Source organism: Thermobia domestica, chromosome 12, assembly GCF_964235325.1.
Source record: "Thermobia domestica chromosome 12, izTheDome1.hap1.1, whole genome shotgun sequence".
Lineage (NCBI taxonomy): Eukaryota > Metazoa > Arthropoda > Insecta > Zygentoma > Lepismatidae > Thermobia > Thermobia domestica.
Genome location: NC_137465.1, coordinates 107,749,101 through 107,767,398, shown reverse-complemented (window position 1 = coordinate 107,767,398; position 18,298 = coordinate 107,749,101). Strand labels below are relative to the sequence as shown.

The 18,298-nt window shown below is 31.8% G+C and overlaps 1 protein-coding gene across 2 annotated transcripts in view; it reads right to left on the bottom strand.

The window, feature by feature from the left end:
• Tm2 (tropomyosin 2) overlaps nucleotides 1-18,298 on the bottom strand; it is a 42,881-nt gene that overhangs the window by 20,119 nt on the left and 4,464 nt on the right. For both annotated transcript variants that reach the window (XM_081733984.1, XM_081733983.1), the window contains exons 2-4: nucleotides 11,140-11,295; nucleotides 6,058-6,183; nucleotides 716-849 (exon numbers count right to left, since the gene is read on the bottom strand). In XM_081733984.1, the coding sequence (XP_081590110.1) occupies nucleotides 716-849; nucleotides 6,058-6,183; nucleotides 11,140-11,253 (374 nt within the window). In that variant the 5' untranslated portion in view covers nucleotides 11,254-11,295. The remainder of the gene's footprint in view (nucleotides 1-715; nucleotides 850-6,057; nucleotides 6,184-11,139; nucleotides 11,296-18,298) is intronic.

The following is an 18,298-nucleotide window of genomic DNA, read 5'->3' as shown; positions in this document are numbered from 1 at the left end:
AACTTTGCAAGATAAAATAGTTATTAAAATGTCTTATCAGTTGGTAAATATGCCTATTAAAAATTTATATACGTATATATATTACAAATTTGCGTTATTTGTCTTGTGTTTTGTTTTTATTTATGTGTGTGCTACGTTTGTACGCAAAATAGTCTATTTTATACAATGAAACTCAATTTTTCACCTCCAAGTGATTAATTTGCTATTGGCAAAATTCGAATTAGACCTTTACTCAATTCAGCTTGTGATAATTAAAACGACTAGAATTCCACATCAAACCTTGCATCAAATTCATGGTATAAAAAAGCAAATGAGAGACAAATTGATCATTTTTATTTCTTTAAAAAATCCTCCCATTTTATCAAAAGATGTTTCCCTCACTGACGTAACGTGGTCAATTTATTTGAAAGACATAGTATCGTCATTATCAAAAGTTCAGTCTCAGTGTCTAAGCAACGTTAATCAATGTATAGACAAATTTGTTGAGGCATGTACCCTCCTAACCACTAACACGACGTCTTTGGACGCTTTCTTGTTACATATTGCTGTATAACTCTTAGAATGAAATATTAGCAAAGATTGACTACAAAAAATATATTTGAATAAAGGATATGAAGATATTCCCTTACTTCCTTATTGATTAGTGATGTAGTAAATTACATTCGTTTGATGATTATGATAGATCATGATTGATGTGCATGTAATATTTCCTTACCGCTGTGCCTCATCAGCAGCGTGGGAGGCCTCAGCAAGCTTGGTGAGAGCAGTTCCCAACCTTTCTTCTGATCTTTCCAAGTTCTCTTCAATCATCTGGACTTTCCTGTTTAGGGATGCCACTTCTTGTTCTGTCTACAAAAAGAAATGCGTAAAATCAGTTATTGGTATGTCACCACTAGTAGTGCTCATAAGTATTTTATAGGAAAATCTGAGCGTCCTGGCCTCAACTCATCCATACGAATTTCACGTTCATACGTTAGTTAGTGGGTTGAGAACATCTTATATCAAACAAGAGCAGGTCCAAGACGGTGAGAATACTTCAAAACTGTAAGCTTAATTTCATTATATTATCCACTATAAATATATTCCCTTAGTTTATTTTACATTACAGATGAATGCGTTGATATGATCCAGATACAGGAAGAGAATGAAACATCCAACCTATTTTTTGTGTTAATTTAGTCTTTAATATGAGTTCATGAGAACATTTAATAAGATTTTATTTTGGGTCATTCTAAGCAAGAATATGGGGCGTATTGACTTTTTTCTGCTAAGTTTTCTTAAACTAACTCTGTTTTAGTATTTGCTTCTCAAACACAGTGTGATTTCTTATTCAGATAGAGCAAAAATACTTTCTGACTCATTTGAAAGCTATAACTACTACTATGCCTTCAATAAATTGCCGATATCATTATTTTCTTTCAATTTATAAACGCTACTGTAATAATCAAAGTGGCTTTAAAATAAGTTCCAATCTAGCTTTGATATTATGCCCAACTAAGTGCAGGTACAATAATAGATGTTACGAATAGTGTAAATAGTCTTCAGTTTCTTTTCTTAAAAAGAAACTTGTTTATAGTTGGGAGCGCAAATTGGCTAATTTTTCGTAATTTAGAGTTAGGACCAAACTGAAAATACTATTTTTGTTGTATTCGAATGTGTTCCTTATCTGTAAAAGAAAATCTATATTAAAAAATAGTTTATTCAAATATATTGAGAACAAAGTTTTCATTCATATTCGTTATATGAGGAGAACCTTAATCTGCAATTTCCCCATCCTCATAAAACTGTAGATGAATCAGTATGAATTTCAACTATACATTTGAATATATTTCAGTTTCAGATTAGGATTATGCTCCCCTTATTTCTTAATGAGTATTTTTAGTACTGCAATACAGATAGACACGAATATATTTTGCAAGAAAATACTCTTTGATTCTAATCCGAGTAAACCAAGATGTTAAGTGAGTTAACACAATAGCAAGACGTACTTTGAACCCTTCGATAAGAAATACTGCAGATTATTAAAAGGTTTCAAGAATATCCTGATCCAGTTCTGATAGTAGCGTCACTAGGAATTTGGCTTAGGGAAGGAGAACTAGAGGTATTTCCCGAGTAAGTACGGGTAATTTTCTCCAGTTTTATATGCAATTGAGGTTTCCAGTTGTTGTTATTATAAGTACATTATTTAGTAATTTAAATAATAGACCTAAATTAACTTGTATTCTTATTTATTACATTTATCCTGATGTAATCAGCAATTAGTGACGATTCTCTTATCTCCGTACTTTATTCTTTAATACTAGGGGTTTCTTTATTGTTACTTTATTTTTTTAATATTAGGTGACAAATTTAATCATTCTAATCCTGCAGGAAGTGCATCCGGAACATTTTGGAGTGTAGAACATGTCCCATATAAATATCATGGGAAAGATTTTTCAGTACCCTATAGAACCACTTTACAGTTGGAAATTTTTATTTTTGATGAATTACTTAGGTAACACTACAAAAACGTATAAGTATATCGAATTTCAAGTTTTTATTCCAATTCCAAGTACCTGAAATATGAGATTATAGGTAAAAAAGCGCCCATTTCACATGAGGGATTTCTTCATACACCCTTTAGACTCCTCCCCTAAAAATTAAAAATGTTCACTTTTAGCAATTTTTCTGGGGGTTAGTCATGGAAACTACAATCATGCCAAATTTCAACTTTCCACATCAATCGGAAGAACCCGCTATTTTATGTCAGTTCATGTAGTTTTATATATAGTTAGGATTTAATTTTGAATACGTCGAAATATTCACACTGTTAAACTAAACTTTTATTATAATTTTTATTGTAAAATTTATAAGAATGCGTACATGTAACCCAAGAAGAACAAACAGTCGCAAAGAAAATTGACGGTACCGAGATATCAAACCAAAACATATGTTTGAAGTATTGTAAAATATTAGTGGCTGAAAATAAATGAATATTAATATGTTTAATGATATTAATAGTTTTCCTTTCTCGAAGCTAAAAATGGAAAAATACATAGACCCGAAAATAAGTATATTATTGTCATATATGATAAATATAAGAATAGCTCTTCTGTTTGCCTTAATTAAGGTAATACAAAATTTTTCTTTTACTAAAACTGAAGAAAATGTTTGGGCTTTATGTAGAATGGATAACATATATTTATTTTTCATTTCTTTAATTTTCTTTCTTTCTTTAATCTTTTTTCTTTTCTTTGTTTCTGTTTCAAGCAAACTCTTCAATTAGGTCAGCTTTACATTAGATCTTGTTATTACGTCCTTTCTTCACTTATTATTTTATTATCCCTAAACTTAATTCATGAAATAATAATAATATTAATAATAACAGAAGAATATGCTTTAACATTAGCATTTGTTGCTTATGTTTATTTATGGGAAGTTCAAAGATTCTTTTTATTAATAGTATCTAAAGGTGCTTTATTTATACTTTGTTGTCGCATTTTATTTTATTAAGATATCAGTTTCTTATTTAACTTATGACGACAGCCATTTGTGCGAGTATTGGGAATCAAATCCTGATTTTCTACACCAAAGACAAGAGACTAGCCACTGAACTAGAAGGAAAGTTTGGTAGAAGTAATATCGTGAGATCTTGAAATAGAAAGCTATAAGTTTTCAATAACAGGAAGGAGGTCACTATGCTGGTTGTTATCCCAAGCCGTTTAAAGCCTTTTCTACATAGTTGTTTCTCGAAAGACTATTTCTGCCTTTGAGCAGATCCTGGATGCTCCCGGGACCAACCGATGACTATGTGGGTTAGTTGCTATTCTGGGACGCGCCATGTATTTTGGTGAATCAGTCTCGTCACCAGCACTTCTTTCTCTCTACTGGAGCATTGCTTTCTTCATCTCACACGACAGCCATGATTAATGCACACCGTAAGGGTATTATGAATTTAACACGTGTGATCACATCCGAATGGAATTTCTTCGAGTGAGGTACGCGTTAGTACACTGTAATGTAAAAATTAAATTCATGTTTATTGTTTAATAATTATGAAGTAACATAAATAGAACATCACTTTTGCAAATAATAATTACTAAAAATTACGAGTTAGCTATAATTATTTTCGCAAGCGAAAAAGCCATGTACTTCTTATACATTCAAGCTAGGAAGATACTTTCACAACATGGACTAAAGCTGTAAGACTAGCTAATAAATAGTCTCGCACAGTAAAAGCAAAACTATGATCCTAATTCTTCACCGCTTTCAATTACAAACAATGGGAGTAACTCTTAACTATGTTTTACGAAAATTGATCTTTTTTTTTTTTTTTTTTTTTACGAAAGTTATTGCGAAACATTTTCTTAACTCTTGTGGCACTAATGATATTGTCCCTTCCTGCTAGTCTAGTAGCTAGAGCGCGCACCTTTGGTGCACGGGATCTCAGGTTCGATTCCCGGTGAAAGAGCATTGAACGCATTGCAGTATTTTCGGATTCCACATTAAAGTGTAGATTCACGTCTCATCTAGTCTCTGTGGCGCAAAAGGTTGCTGATCTTCAAGAAACAAAGAACAAGCTAACAATAGAGGTATTCCTCTAACCCACAGCCAGACGTACTGTGAACTGTGCTCTTCTGCATGAACAAAAATCAATTTTAAAAAAATTAATACTGTCAGAATTTTATTTTATTGCATTTGCTTCTAAATGGCTTGGGGCCTAATTTACAAAAGCCTTCAAATTAAAGTGTGTTAAACAAGTCTTCCCTTTGTAATCTATGTTACGTTACATATATATGAAAGTTACGTATGTTGCAAGAAATCTACAAAGAAAAAGAAAAATGTGTAGCAGCGTGATTAGAATTCACACAAGGTGTTATGATCCCAACAAACATTTCTGCACAAGGCACAGTACAAACCTGGTTTCATTCGCTTGATTCATGAGACGTATAGACCTGGTGTAATTTTTTCTCATTATTGTAATTTTTGTTTTATCTATTTTTGTCAATAACTTCAAGAGCAAATACTTTATGAACAAAAGTGTTACTTGTATTTATTTTGTTTAACGAATAAAGCCTCTTACAATTGACACTTCCATGTATGCACCCCTGAGTTCAACACGCTCACTCTTTGTTATGACACGTTATAGAAAATATCTTATTACTGTAAGGGTAAAGTAGAGTGTAAGGGTACGGGTAAGGGTAAAGGTAGGGTAGAGGCGAGTACACTACTTATCTTTGATCAATTTCAACCCCAAGCCATAGGCTGCAATGAATAGCCTCAAAGCAACTACACACCTTCGAATAGCAAACGACTTTTAGGAAACTTACCGTTAGGTATGTTTTCCTTAAAAATCTCTAGAATTCAGATTGTTTTCATGACTGATTTCAATCCCAAGCAATAAGAACAATTCTTAAATATCAAAGAAAATAAACTCGAACAAAATAAAGAAGACATTTTGTAAAAGGCGTAGGATTTTTATGAAAATTATCGTGAAACATAAACTTTAATATTGGAGTAATTACCCTATTATTCTTAATTGGTTTCATTTCCAAGCAATAGATATAATTGGAGAACTTCAATAAAGATATATATACACCAAACTTCACCAAATTAAACAATTTTACGAAAGCACAAAACAAAAATAATAGAGCAAATTAGTTATATGGAATAAGTGAATATCATTGAGAAATTCGGAAGAGAAAACAATACTGATGATAGCAAATAAAGAGAAAAGGAACTCGTTTATTATTTGAGAAGAGATTATGTTACTAGGAATTGTCTTGAAAGATTCGTAGAAGGAATAGGAGGAAAAAAAGAAAATGTTTACTCACAACGTACGTATTAAAACATGAAACAAGGCAACACTTCGCCAAAAAGAATAGCTTAGCGGAGATTCGTCATGTATGAAAACAGATTGCAACAAGTTTTTTTTTTTCAGAGATGTGACAATAAAAGTCTTTTGATGATTATCCTCCGCTGCCAGATAGAAAATTTCTTTTTATATTGGATTTTCCTGACAGGAGTAATTGTAATGATTGTACTGATACTAGTTGTGATTGAGCCACATCTACTTACGTTAGTAAGTGTCTTCTCCTTCTCTTCCAAGTTCTTGTTGGCAGTGGCAAGATTTTCCTTGGTGGTGGTGAAGTCAGTCTCAACCTGAGCAAGCTTCTTCTTCAGGTCCTGTACTTCTTCAAGGATCTAGGGGAAAGATAATCAATGATATACAATTAGCCTTTTAACTCTCAATATTCCAATATTATATTAAATACTACACGTATCATTAAGGATGGATGTATTCAAAAAAGTACTTCTATGAACGTTAAAAAATACTGTATGTAATTATGAAATTATCTTACCTCAAGAACATTTGAAAATCGATATAGCTTTATATTATTTTTATCTATTGTAATTTTGGAGTAATGCGATTTTAAGCAAGTAAAATGTCGCTTTTTCAATTCAAACTGAGAAAAATAAATGCAGAAAGTGTTATGTATTGTGCACAGCATAGTAAAAAGAAAAGAGAAAATCATTCTGTTTGCATGTGATTTATGTTTGTTTCTTTGTTTATTATTAAATGTTAATTTTTTATTAACTTTGAATAATGTCAATTGAACAGGTGAAAGTTATAGTGGTGTAAGTCATGTTTTCTTATTTGATTAACACTACTTTTCAGAATAACAAAACAACAATTTCCTTTATCATTAGAGGTTTCACAGTCATCTGTTGAAGTCTGTCATCTTTCAGAATGAAGCTGACCTGCTTCATATTTTCTGTTAACAGATTTACTTATCTAGATCTGGATTTCTTGTCTAACTTGTAAGACCCTTTCGTGAGAAAATGACTTGCAACACTGTAACTTTCACCGTTTAATTATCTTACTGGCTTTAGCAACGCTTTTTAATCAGTAGGTTGCTTCAGTTTCAGCCATACTCAATCTTCATTGATATATATATTACTGCGTCAATTATAACGTGTTCATATTGCCTTAATAATAATGTTAGCATATCTGTATTCCTGATTGTAATTGTTGGAATGTTTGTAAGGGCTATATGGATTTTCGTTCAACAATCCTTATTTTAAATTACATCAAGAGGTGACAATCTTCGGGAATTCTAAGAAGCAGGATGTAATCCGAAAATTAATTTTATAGCATATCTACGTCTATATCAGCAACTGTAGAACTCAAAATTATCCACAGTTCGATAAAATGCTATGTTTCTTTCTCTCAGCTCTACCAAGAGAATGCTAAAGCAGTTCCTTTAAAGCATGATCGATTTAATTCTACGAATTTCTTCCTATCTTACATAAGTATAGTATCTATTACTTCAGTGTATAATGGCCTAGTAACTGTATCTAGAGTTTTCTTAACGATGCATTAATATTTTAAACAAGTGTTCACCGTTGGACCATTGTTATTGTTTTCATCACATGACATTCTGTCTATAAAAATAGCTGATTTTCAGGATATCCTCCTTTGAAAATGTAGTGAAGGTATGTAGCACGAAATTACTATCCGTACTCAATATTTATTTGTAATAATTTGGTTACTTGTTTCTCGAGTAATTTTCAACTAAAAATGTTTTAATGTCCGTAAACTTACCTTAAGTTATCCTTTGAACATCTAAAAGCAAATAAAAGTAAATAGAAATTATGCTAAATGAAAATTCTAGTATTGCATTTTCTGTAATATGCCGTATGTCATTTGACATATTCGACATTTAAAATGATCTAAGATTCAAGTTAACAGTGAACATTCCTAGCCAGTGTTTACTTATTGCAGTACCTAGCTATTTCTCAAATAAATGTTGGGATAGTAAAGTGTAATCGATTTTGGTGTGAAATATCGTCCTTTTTATGAACCTGGCAATGGCTCTTTTTGGGTACTAATTGAGACATATGTTTCTTAATTTAAGAGTATTGAATGAGTGGCGTAATGTAGCCGATGAGATTCAATATTGATGCACTCATAATATAAATCATATTTGAGTTGTGGCTTGTTCTAGTCGGTACTAGTTATCAAGTTGAGATATTTCTTGATGCATATTTTATGATTAAATCTAGGTATTTACATAGTAGTATCGTATTATGATGTAAACCAAGATGATAAAATATGTTTGATATATATTCTTGATCAACTTGAACCTATAACTTAGGCTTCTTTTCATGAGGTTTACTCGGACTTCAGTCTATTATTTATCATAATGATCATAGAAAACCTGCATTTATTTAACTGCTATCAGTAAAGTTATTTCCTAACTCTGGTCTCATTCTAATACCTACTCATGTTTCAGTGCAAAACTCAAACAGTAATTTGAAATTACTAGTGGTACGTATTTTACCATTAGAAACAGCTAAACGACAGACAAACTCTACTAGTTAACATTATATTTTTAACGTATACAAGACATCAATAAGTAATCTGCTCTAAGAAATAAAAACATTAATTATTATCAGCAACAAACATCATCCTTTTCGTGCCTACTAAATTATTTTTGCTCGATTTTCTTGAAAAGTGTGAATTTTATCCTTAGAAAACACAAAAAGGTTTAGCTCAATGTCTTCTATCAATTCATATGCCTCATCTTTGTATAATACTATAATTACACAAAACATAAAGTTTTGGAGTTAATCCTAATTGTGGAGTATATTTCATTAATCATTCTGTGTACTGTCATCTTGAAAGTGTCCGTGGTGAAAAGTTTATTGAGAATATACGTCAGTATTAGTTTGATCTTAATAGGTAGTGTGGCTATAATGTAGTGTGGCTATAATGCAGAATTAATTTTTTAGGTATACAAAATATTTCGTTTTTGTCAAAAACTACGCATATGAATTCACACTCATCCACATCATTTTGCTCGGTTCAATGCGGTTTATTAATTAGTATATGTATCGTCTTGAACATAAATTTTGAAGCGTAGTTTGTAATCACTATAAGATCGAAAAATGAACAGATGATATAAATCTACAGCTCTTTTTCAAATGATATTACTCTTAATAGAAAATAAAGTTGAAGTATGAAGAAATTGTTGATACGTAATTTTATATTTTTAGTATCAACATTAACACTTAATTTTTTTAATGAAAAAATGGCCAGTAAGAAGCAGCTATATTGTTTTGGCCCATATAATCAATCGAAAGAAAACAAGTCATATTAAAAGTCAATACCAAGAATAACTTTACGAGTTCTTTTGAAGTAGATATTGCATGCTGAATGGTAATTAGGTACGAATAAAACTGAGACTCCACACGGATAGACTTCAATCCTTGATCTTTTTTACTAATGGTAAAGATATCTTTCTGTTTTCTTTATTTTCATTTTCCTTACTTATTCTTCTTTTTGCCTCGTTATTGAATATGTAGATCATTGCAGTTGATTATTTCACATTATACATAATAATGTTACAGATCAGTCAATTATTAACTTCAAAACGTTTCATGAGATTATAATTAGTATATGAAAATTTCTTGATCAATAGCACTAACATGACATAATTCACAGAAGGGCAGCAAAAATTTTAATCTAAGAATGAGAAACCAAATTTTGTTTTAAAGTCACATGAAGAGATTTGCAAAACTTTCCTATTTTTACGAAAAATCTCTAAACATATTAATGTAATTTGTAACTAATAATTTTTATCGCAAATTTAAAACACAACAGATAGTTATCAATAAGCAGTATTACTTTAATATTTCGGGGGGGGATGAAGATATGAAATTTTGTTTGTATAAACTCTTAGTTACAATTGAAATTTTCTGTTTTTGAATGAGAAAAGGAGATTGTAACAATATGCAGAAGGACAATATACAAATTTCAGTTTTTTTATTGATTAAACGTTATTCTTCCTCTCGTTACAATATAAATATTACATTACTTAGTTAAGAATTATAAAATATGAATCAGTTAGTTATGCATTGTCAGGTATCGGGGAGAGAAACTTTTTTTCTTTTCGTCCTAGAGGTTTATACTCTAGATGAGAGTTTCATAATGAATTGATAACTGATAGATTAGACTTTGACGATCCGCTTCATCATCAAGATTATATGATTAAAGTAGGAAGGATGAAAGATCAAGTACAAAAAGACGAAAAAACAAACATTGACTAAAATACGTATGAAAAATTAAATATTATTCCATGTGCAAATAAATTTTCTCATGAGCAATGTATATAATATACAGACTTCCAAATGCAACTTTCTGGATGCTATTTTAAAGAAATGAGTGGAACTCAGCCTAGAAACATTCAGACAAAAATACATGTATTTGTATATGTAGCCTTTCTGGTGTAGGACTAATTGAAGATATGTTTGGTGGTCAAATGACGTGTTTAGTGTAAACTAGCTAAAGTAGTAATGTTTTACGACTTTGTTCTTAATGGAACCACAGTTCTTTCTCAATTTCTATTTTATGTTTTTACGAGATTTAAATTAACATTTGTAATATTTGTAGAATGTAGTTATTTCTGTCCGTAACTTTCGTCCTATTGCTCGCGATTCCCCCAAATTGATTCTCACTGATTGTCACTGTATTAAACATTTAGTATTTGTTTCGCACTAAAACCAGAAGCAGATCACTAAAATTGTACGACAACTATTTTCAATATTTTCTGCAAAATATTATATTATCTTAGATATTTTTTCCAAATATTTATGAAGACTTAAACAGTACAATACCAGTCTATGATATCACAATTTAAGTCTATTCAGAGTCAATGTAACAAGATATTCCCGCCTTTCAAATATAAATGGAAGTACAGAAAGGATCAAAAGGAAGTATATATAAAACATTATTGTCGTCTCGAGCATATTTTATTCTCTGTAAAGAAAACAATGTTACAATTCAATAAATAATAGTCACTTCAGAGATTTTTTAAATCCTAAAATGTCATGCACCGTAATTTTTTTAATGTATAAGAAATGGTATTCTCTACTTAGAAACCAAATGAGCAAGAGACGATTATAGTTATTCTATGTTTATGTTTATTGAACATAAACATAAAATTTGAACCATTTATATATAAAATAATATTCCAAAAGCAAAAATATTCCACTGCTTTGACTAGAAAACCATTGATAATTTAGCGATGTTTAATGTTCTAGTTGAGGTGAGATAATGATTATTCTGAGTTTGTTCTGAGTGAGGGAGCAACTAACCTTGTCTGCTTTCTTGTTGGCGTCCCTGGCCTGCGCCTCCAGAGCGTCTGCCTTGTCCATGGCATTGTCCTTCTCCAGCTTCATCGCCTGCATCTTCTTCTTTATGGCATCCATGGTGGCGGTTTTTTATGGGTCCTTCGGGCGGCAAACAAAAACCTAAGAAAATAAGTACAGGCGTTATTTCTAATTGCCACTAACACCATGATAATAATTACTAATCTTTCAAAATCATGAACAATATTTACCATGCCCATTTATTGATTTTTACTGAGTATTTATTGCCTTGAATAAAATTCTATGGAAATTTTAATAAAGAATTAGGACAAGGAAGAAGTGAATGTTGTGTTGCTTTACTAAATTAATTTAGCATCATGAAGCTTTCTTCCAGTTTTAGACAAACTAACGTACCTTTTTTAAAATTCATTTGCTGAATTTCAGACGTTCTCAATGGCATTGTGTGAAAGATATGGTTCCTATATATGTAACATGTTCGTCTATGTATAAAATCACCGTCTATGTATAAACTCGTAAAATAGTGCTTCTATACATTCTATACATGCTTCTATACATATACATTTCTTAATATGTACCTCATAGAATTAATTATGTTTGTATTATTTCATGCATTATCGTTCGAAAATTGTACTTGCATAATAACTTTATTTTCAGGGGAAATAGGAACTCATATTTGCCACGACCATGTTTGTGATATACAAATAAAACTCAAGTTGAAGTTGCTATAAACTTTATTGCTGTTGCCAAATTGCAAATGTAAATAAGAATTCTCCATTGTGTATATTATCTATTGCTTTAAAAAATGAAATTATTGTTTAAGTTAATGTTGGTGAGAAATTGTTATGGAACTGTTCAAGGGTATTACCAAGGCAGCTTATCTCAAGGACATATCTTATCTTTTCTTCAAAAAATATTTTTACTTTGAAGTAATTTAACGTATTACACATATCTTATACATAACTATCAAATATCAGTGGTGGAACTGGAAAACAATCTTCGGAAGGGAAGGACATTATTAATCTTATTCAGATTTGAACTTTATTACGAAACCTGAAGACCAGATGTTGAACATGGTGCATGAATCTAAAAGAAATATTTTTCGCTAAAATTTACTGAGCCCTTAATATTCCTTGTTGAATTCAACTAATGACTACCGCCAAAATGAACCAGATGTCACAAACAAAATTATTCTAAACCTCAAATGCTCCCAAGCACTACTATGGGCAATATTTTGCTTTCTTCCTTCCGTGCCTTTCATGTAGAACTCGTAAGTCTCACATGAAACTGTAACATCTCGTAAGGCAGCTTACTGAACCACCCTTACAGCTTTTCCTTATCTCTCAGATCAAGTAACAGAAACGTTCAAATACTGTTCAATCATTTCAATAAAAATGTAACTACCAAATTTTATGTTTCTAAACTTAAGGAAACACGAGATATGGGTATCCTATTATAATACACGTAATTTCCATTGCTTTTAACTTTCAACCGACCTTTCTTCTATTCTAGATGTCAAAAGCGCTTAAATACATGTATAGTTATTTTAAACGAGAAGTCCAAATACCAAATTTCATGTCCCTAAACTTCAGAGATTCCGAGATATGGACATATAATAATAATAATAATAATAATAATAATAATAATAATAATAATAATAATAATAATAATAATAATAATAATAATAATAATAATAATAATAATTCTCAACCCCTTATCCCTAGCAACTTATTTCTTCCCTTCTAGATCAAATATGAAAAAATGCTGAAATTCACTTAATTATTTTAAGTGAAAAGTCTCCAACCGTCAGAAATTCCGAGATATGGGCGTCTTATTATAATAACTTGTAATATCCACCCATTTTCTTTTCTCAACTCTTTTTCCCTCTTCTAGGTCAAATATCGAGAAACGCTTAAACACGTGTCTTATTATTTTAAATCAGAAGTCCAAGTACCAAACTTTTGTCTCTAACCTTCAGTGATTCTGATATATATTCACTTTTAATGTAGTAATTTTCATCCTTATTTACCCCATCTCTTGTCGATTTTAAAATCCTTCCTTATGTCAAAAATTCCATGTACTGTCCAAATTTAAAGTTTCTAGCTTAAGCGATTTTCTTGGAGATTGATTAAGGGCTTCATATATATACTAGGGCCGGAAATTTATACAATTATATATATGTTTTATTTATTTTGCTTGATATATATATATATATATAGGGTGTCCTTAAAATGGACATGAACTACAGAGTTCATGTCCATTTTACAAGTTAAAATAAAGCAAAAAATATATATAATTGTATACCTTTCCGGCCCTCGTCTGGAGACGCAAATTGCACTATGTGGAACGTCTCAGATAAAGAACCACAGAGAAGATCAACTAATCCATCAAATAGTTTCAAGGACTCCTTCCAAATAGCAATAAAAGTCGATAGATATTGACACTAGAACACCTGTCAGCGTAACAATCGATGTAACTGCTTGGTGGATTTGTAGAACAATGCTAATGATTCCAAGTTAATATGTGACGCGGCCACATAGTGAAATTTTTGATTCCTCATAGCAGCTGTAGGAGACCCCGGAAGGTATTCTTATCGGTATATAGCATCATCGCTTTATTTTCCCCCGTAGAATAGCTTTCTATTGTCCGTAAGTGCCTAGCGTGTGTTCCACTGCTATGTGAAGATTCGAATTGAATTCGCAATGATGACAAAATGTTTAATGTTTACCCAACATCATAACAAATTGAAGATCCATTTATAGTAAGATGTAATACACAAGAAAGTTTCAAACAACGAGGAAAAGAATCGATACAATGATCACATACCACCAACTAGAAATGATATAACCTTTGTGAGCTAGATACCGTGGTGGCTCAGAGCGTTCATCTTCTCTGCATGGGGTCCTTGGTTCGATCCCAGCTCGCGTCAAGTGAGCTTTGAGATGGACAATCACCGTGTTCGTGAGTTTTATTGGAATTCTCCCTTTTCCTCCCACTGTCTTCATTCCACCATTTCATTCATTTCTCATCATCAGTGTCTCCTTTAGCCTAGCAGCCATAACCGTAGGAAGTAAAACTTAAGATTTACTAAAATAAAACTTATTAAACGCAATAAAACTTAAGATTTCATTTACTTTGTAAGCTATAATAACACATAATAGTTCGCATTTTCTAGTTCTTAATTATTTCCCATAATAATGTTATATACAAAGAAAAATTTGAAAATAATCTTGTACTAAGAGTATTACATGGATTAAGAGATGGAAAACTAATTTATGCTTATTTTTTTTATATTATTTTTCTGTTTGTTTTATGGAATCGCAGATATATTAGCTAGAGTCTAATTTTAACAGCTTGAAGCAAACATGAATATCAATCCACAGGATTTTGTGAGAAAATTAATGCTTATCAACTGCTAAAATTTAATTTTCACTTCAGTACTAGTTGCATAAATTTTGAAACTTTATGCATAAGGGTGTGTACGGTAGGAAGGGAATATACGCTCTCCTAATGTTCTGGCATTAAAAAAAATAACGGCATACAATTTTAAAATGACTGAATTATTTTTGTCTGATTACCTCAGCTATAGAATCCTGTCATTCGTAGCCCTCAAATTCTTGAAGTAAATCCTTAACTCTAGAGTCTTCATTCTCCGAAAACCAATTACGATGCAAAACAATATTTTACTTGATACATTTTCACTAAAACCCTAAATATATTTTAGTGTTACCAATAAATTGCATTGTAAGTTCATTAACAATTATACATCACTCTGCCAAATGGTAACTTTACCAATCCACTTTTCACGTATTATGAAAAAAATGAAAAATTCTAAAATGATCTTTAAATATTTCAGGTACTTTTTAAAATTAACAAAATAATGCTTTAGATATACTGCTCTCTGTTGAGTAATGTGCTTCCAAAATTTATGACGTAATTATTTTGATGATATCCTTGACTAAAGGAAATATTTCAGCCCAAATCATTTGACTGAAATTATATTGATTTCTGGTTTTAGCAATACGAATTTCTAACATGAAATCCGGAAAAATGAAGGAGAAACTATTGAACATTCTTGGAAACAATCAGCAAATTCCCGCAAGCATCAATGCTATGCCACCATTTTATGTCTCTATCACTTTATCACTCATAGTCAATTCATACTGGTGAAAAACAGATTAGGATTTGGACTCAGATTAGTACGTAATAAATTTTACACCATCCAGATAGCTTATAAATCTGGACTTCAGACGGGACATTTTGCTTTTTCCATGAAGCTTTTAATTTTTTTATCATCATCATAAATATTCTGCCGCAACTGAGAAACTTCCATGCTCCATAGCCTTCCGCTAACCTCTTCGTCTTCACGTAGGATTTTTCTATTTTGATATCGTCTATAAATTATAGCCACAATACCCTCTAGCACGTCCCGCCTGATACAATTTATTCTTAGCCAATGTCCCAACCAGTTTCCCTTCCTCTTCTTAAAAATCTTTAAATTGTTTTTTCCTCCCCACCATTTCTAACACCTGATTCGTTTTGAATGTGACCCAACTAATTCTCTCCATTCTTCTCCATACCCACATTTCGAAAGCTTCCAGTCGTTTTGATATAATTATTTTTTCCACTTTTATATTTTATTTAAATTTTCTTTAAATCCTTAAAAGTCTTTAATAATCAATTAAAATCAATTTCAAAACAAACTGTACTAGTCAATATCTGCAACAGCAGAAAAAACACTCAGCTCTAATCTAATCTAAACGTGTCACAATTCCGAGAAACTTCAGTAAAATATATCATTATTCAGAAAAGATAGGAAGAACTGACCCAAAGTATAAGGAGTACATTGTAACGAAGTAGAAAAGTTTTGGAGATATGGTAATAAGTATATTATTACTGTTTTAAGTATTCATAGATTTGTTGTGCAGAATTATAATTGTTAATCACATTCCAACCCCCCAACCAAAAATACAAATCGTCTAATTTGTCTCGAGTCTCTTCCTTGATATTAACCATACAAAATCAAAATTCGTTTAAGGATTTAGGATTTAGATTTCTGGGCTTTCGGCATCTAAGGCCATTTAGCCCTTCACGTTTTGAGGGATCCTCGGCAAGCACACAATCCGGGGAAAGGGAAGGAAGAAAGGATGGGGGAAGGAAGGAAGCGGCCTGGGACCTATAAGTTAGGTACCACCCCGGCATTTGCCTGGTGTGAATGCGGAAAACCCAGGAAAACCTCATTCAGGGTGGCTGGCCGGAAAAACCGTTTTACACTTTTTAGACCGAGTGCCCCCACCGGGAATCGAACCCGGGACCAAAATTTGCTTAAGTAATATAAAGACAAGACATAAGAGGTTACGTAGTATTAGGATTAAAATTTTCCTGTTTTTCTTGAAGTTACAACAGTTCAATGTTGGTCACTTTTATTAATTTATTTATTGTTTTATTGATTGATTTGTTTATTTTTGACTACTTTATAACATTGTAACTTGTGTTGTGTTTGAAAAATAAAGGAATAATAATAAACATCAAATTATGAATTTGTTCGTTAGCTTTATAAAATAATGTATATCATTTCGCAATCAGAAACCAATTCGGAGATAAAGAAAAATGAAAATGTCTACCTGTTTGAATATTGTGAGAAAGCAAACTTTTATTCGGTACCATTATAATATGGCATATCTTTCAAGATTCTTCAATCAGATTTACGAAGCAATAAAAATAAATCCGTATTTTTATCTATCAACCAAGGAAGGGTAGAGTTAAAGAAGGGCTTCCCATTATTGAGCATAAGTGAGTTAAAGTTTTAAACTGAAGGGTTTAATTAAATGTTGTAATAAAGACATATTAAGATGTCTACTTATTTACCTTTCAATTGATATCAAAGGATATACCTGTCTCGTATGGAAAAAAAAAATATTTTTAAAACTTTTGAAAATACATACAATTTGTGAAAGTATATAAAACAGGAATTTTTTACTATTATTACATATCTCTTTGGCGCCATTGATATTTAAAAAAAAAAAATAAATTGACCTTCCCAGCAATGAAGTAACAGGCAAGTATGATTGGGTACCGAAGTCGTCATATATCTCCTAGATAAATAACAATGCGAACGCAAAGTCTATTTTGTAATAAAGAATTAGCCACGTATCTTAAGTCAACTCCTAATTAACCAGTTTGCTTCATACATAGAAAATATAAGTGTTAGTTGTAAGTCTTCCAATATTCTTAAACATAACATCCTATATTTATTACAATACAACGAAAGCAGACCATCCAAAGAATAGCTTTTCGTGTTGGATTGTCTGCAGTCATCTTCTTGCCAATTTCTCTATTCTATGGCAATAACACATTTTGTTCTTTAAAGCAAAGAAGTCAGTCACTGCTGTTTTTATCTCCTGCTAGTTGCTGAATAATCGTGATTTCAAGAAGTGCGCCATGGACCGGAAAGTGAAGTAATACAAAGGGGCAAGGCAAGGACTATACCCTAGTGTGGCAAGGTGTATTTTTCGAGCCGAGTGTGGTTTTGCATTATTCTGTTGCAGCAGGATACGCTTTCGGTTCACTATTGCTGGATATTTTTGGCGTAGTAGAGCATACATCCGCTCCAACTGTTCCGAATATAGGTCGTCATTTATGATATGACAGATAAGAACGAACTTGAAGTGAATTATCCTCACATGGTAGCTTCTTAATGATTCTCTCGAGTTCGTGGAAGTAACGCACTACAGTGGACTGGGACACACCGAGTTGATTTGACAATTGTCGTGTCCTGGTGGATGAATTTCCTTAATGGCACGTCATATGAACTCAGAATCTGTCATCCTGGGGCAGCCGAACCTTGGCTGATCTTCGACATTTCTATATACCGCACAAAATATCCTGGAACCAACGAGTTGCTCTGCTGTGGTTCACTGCACCTTACTCTTTTGCAAGGCAAAAGTTTTTGGTTGCTGCTGCAACGGGAGTTCAAATTTATACAGCAACAGCTAACGTATGTTGTTGTTGAGCACTCATCGTCATTTCCAGTAAAAAGTGACAAAAGATACTGACGGAGTGGTAGCCTCCGTGTTAAATAGTTATTTTTAGAGATCGTATAGTAACAAGTTCTTGTTTTATTTCGGAATATACCACCCTCATATTT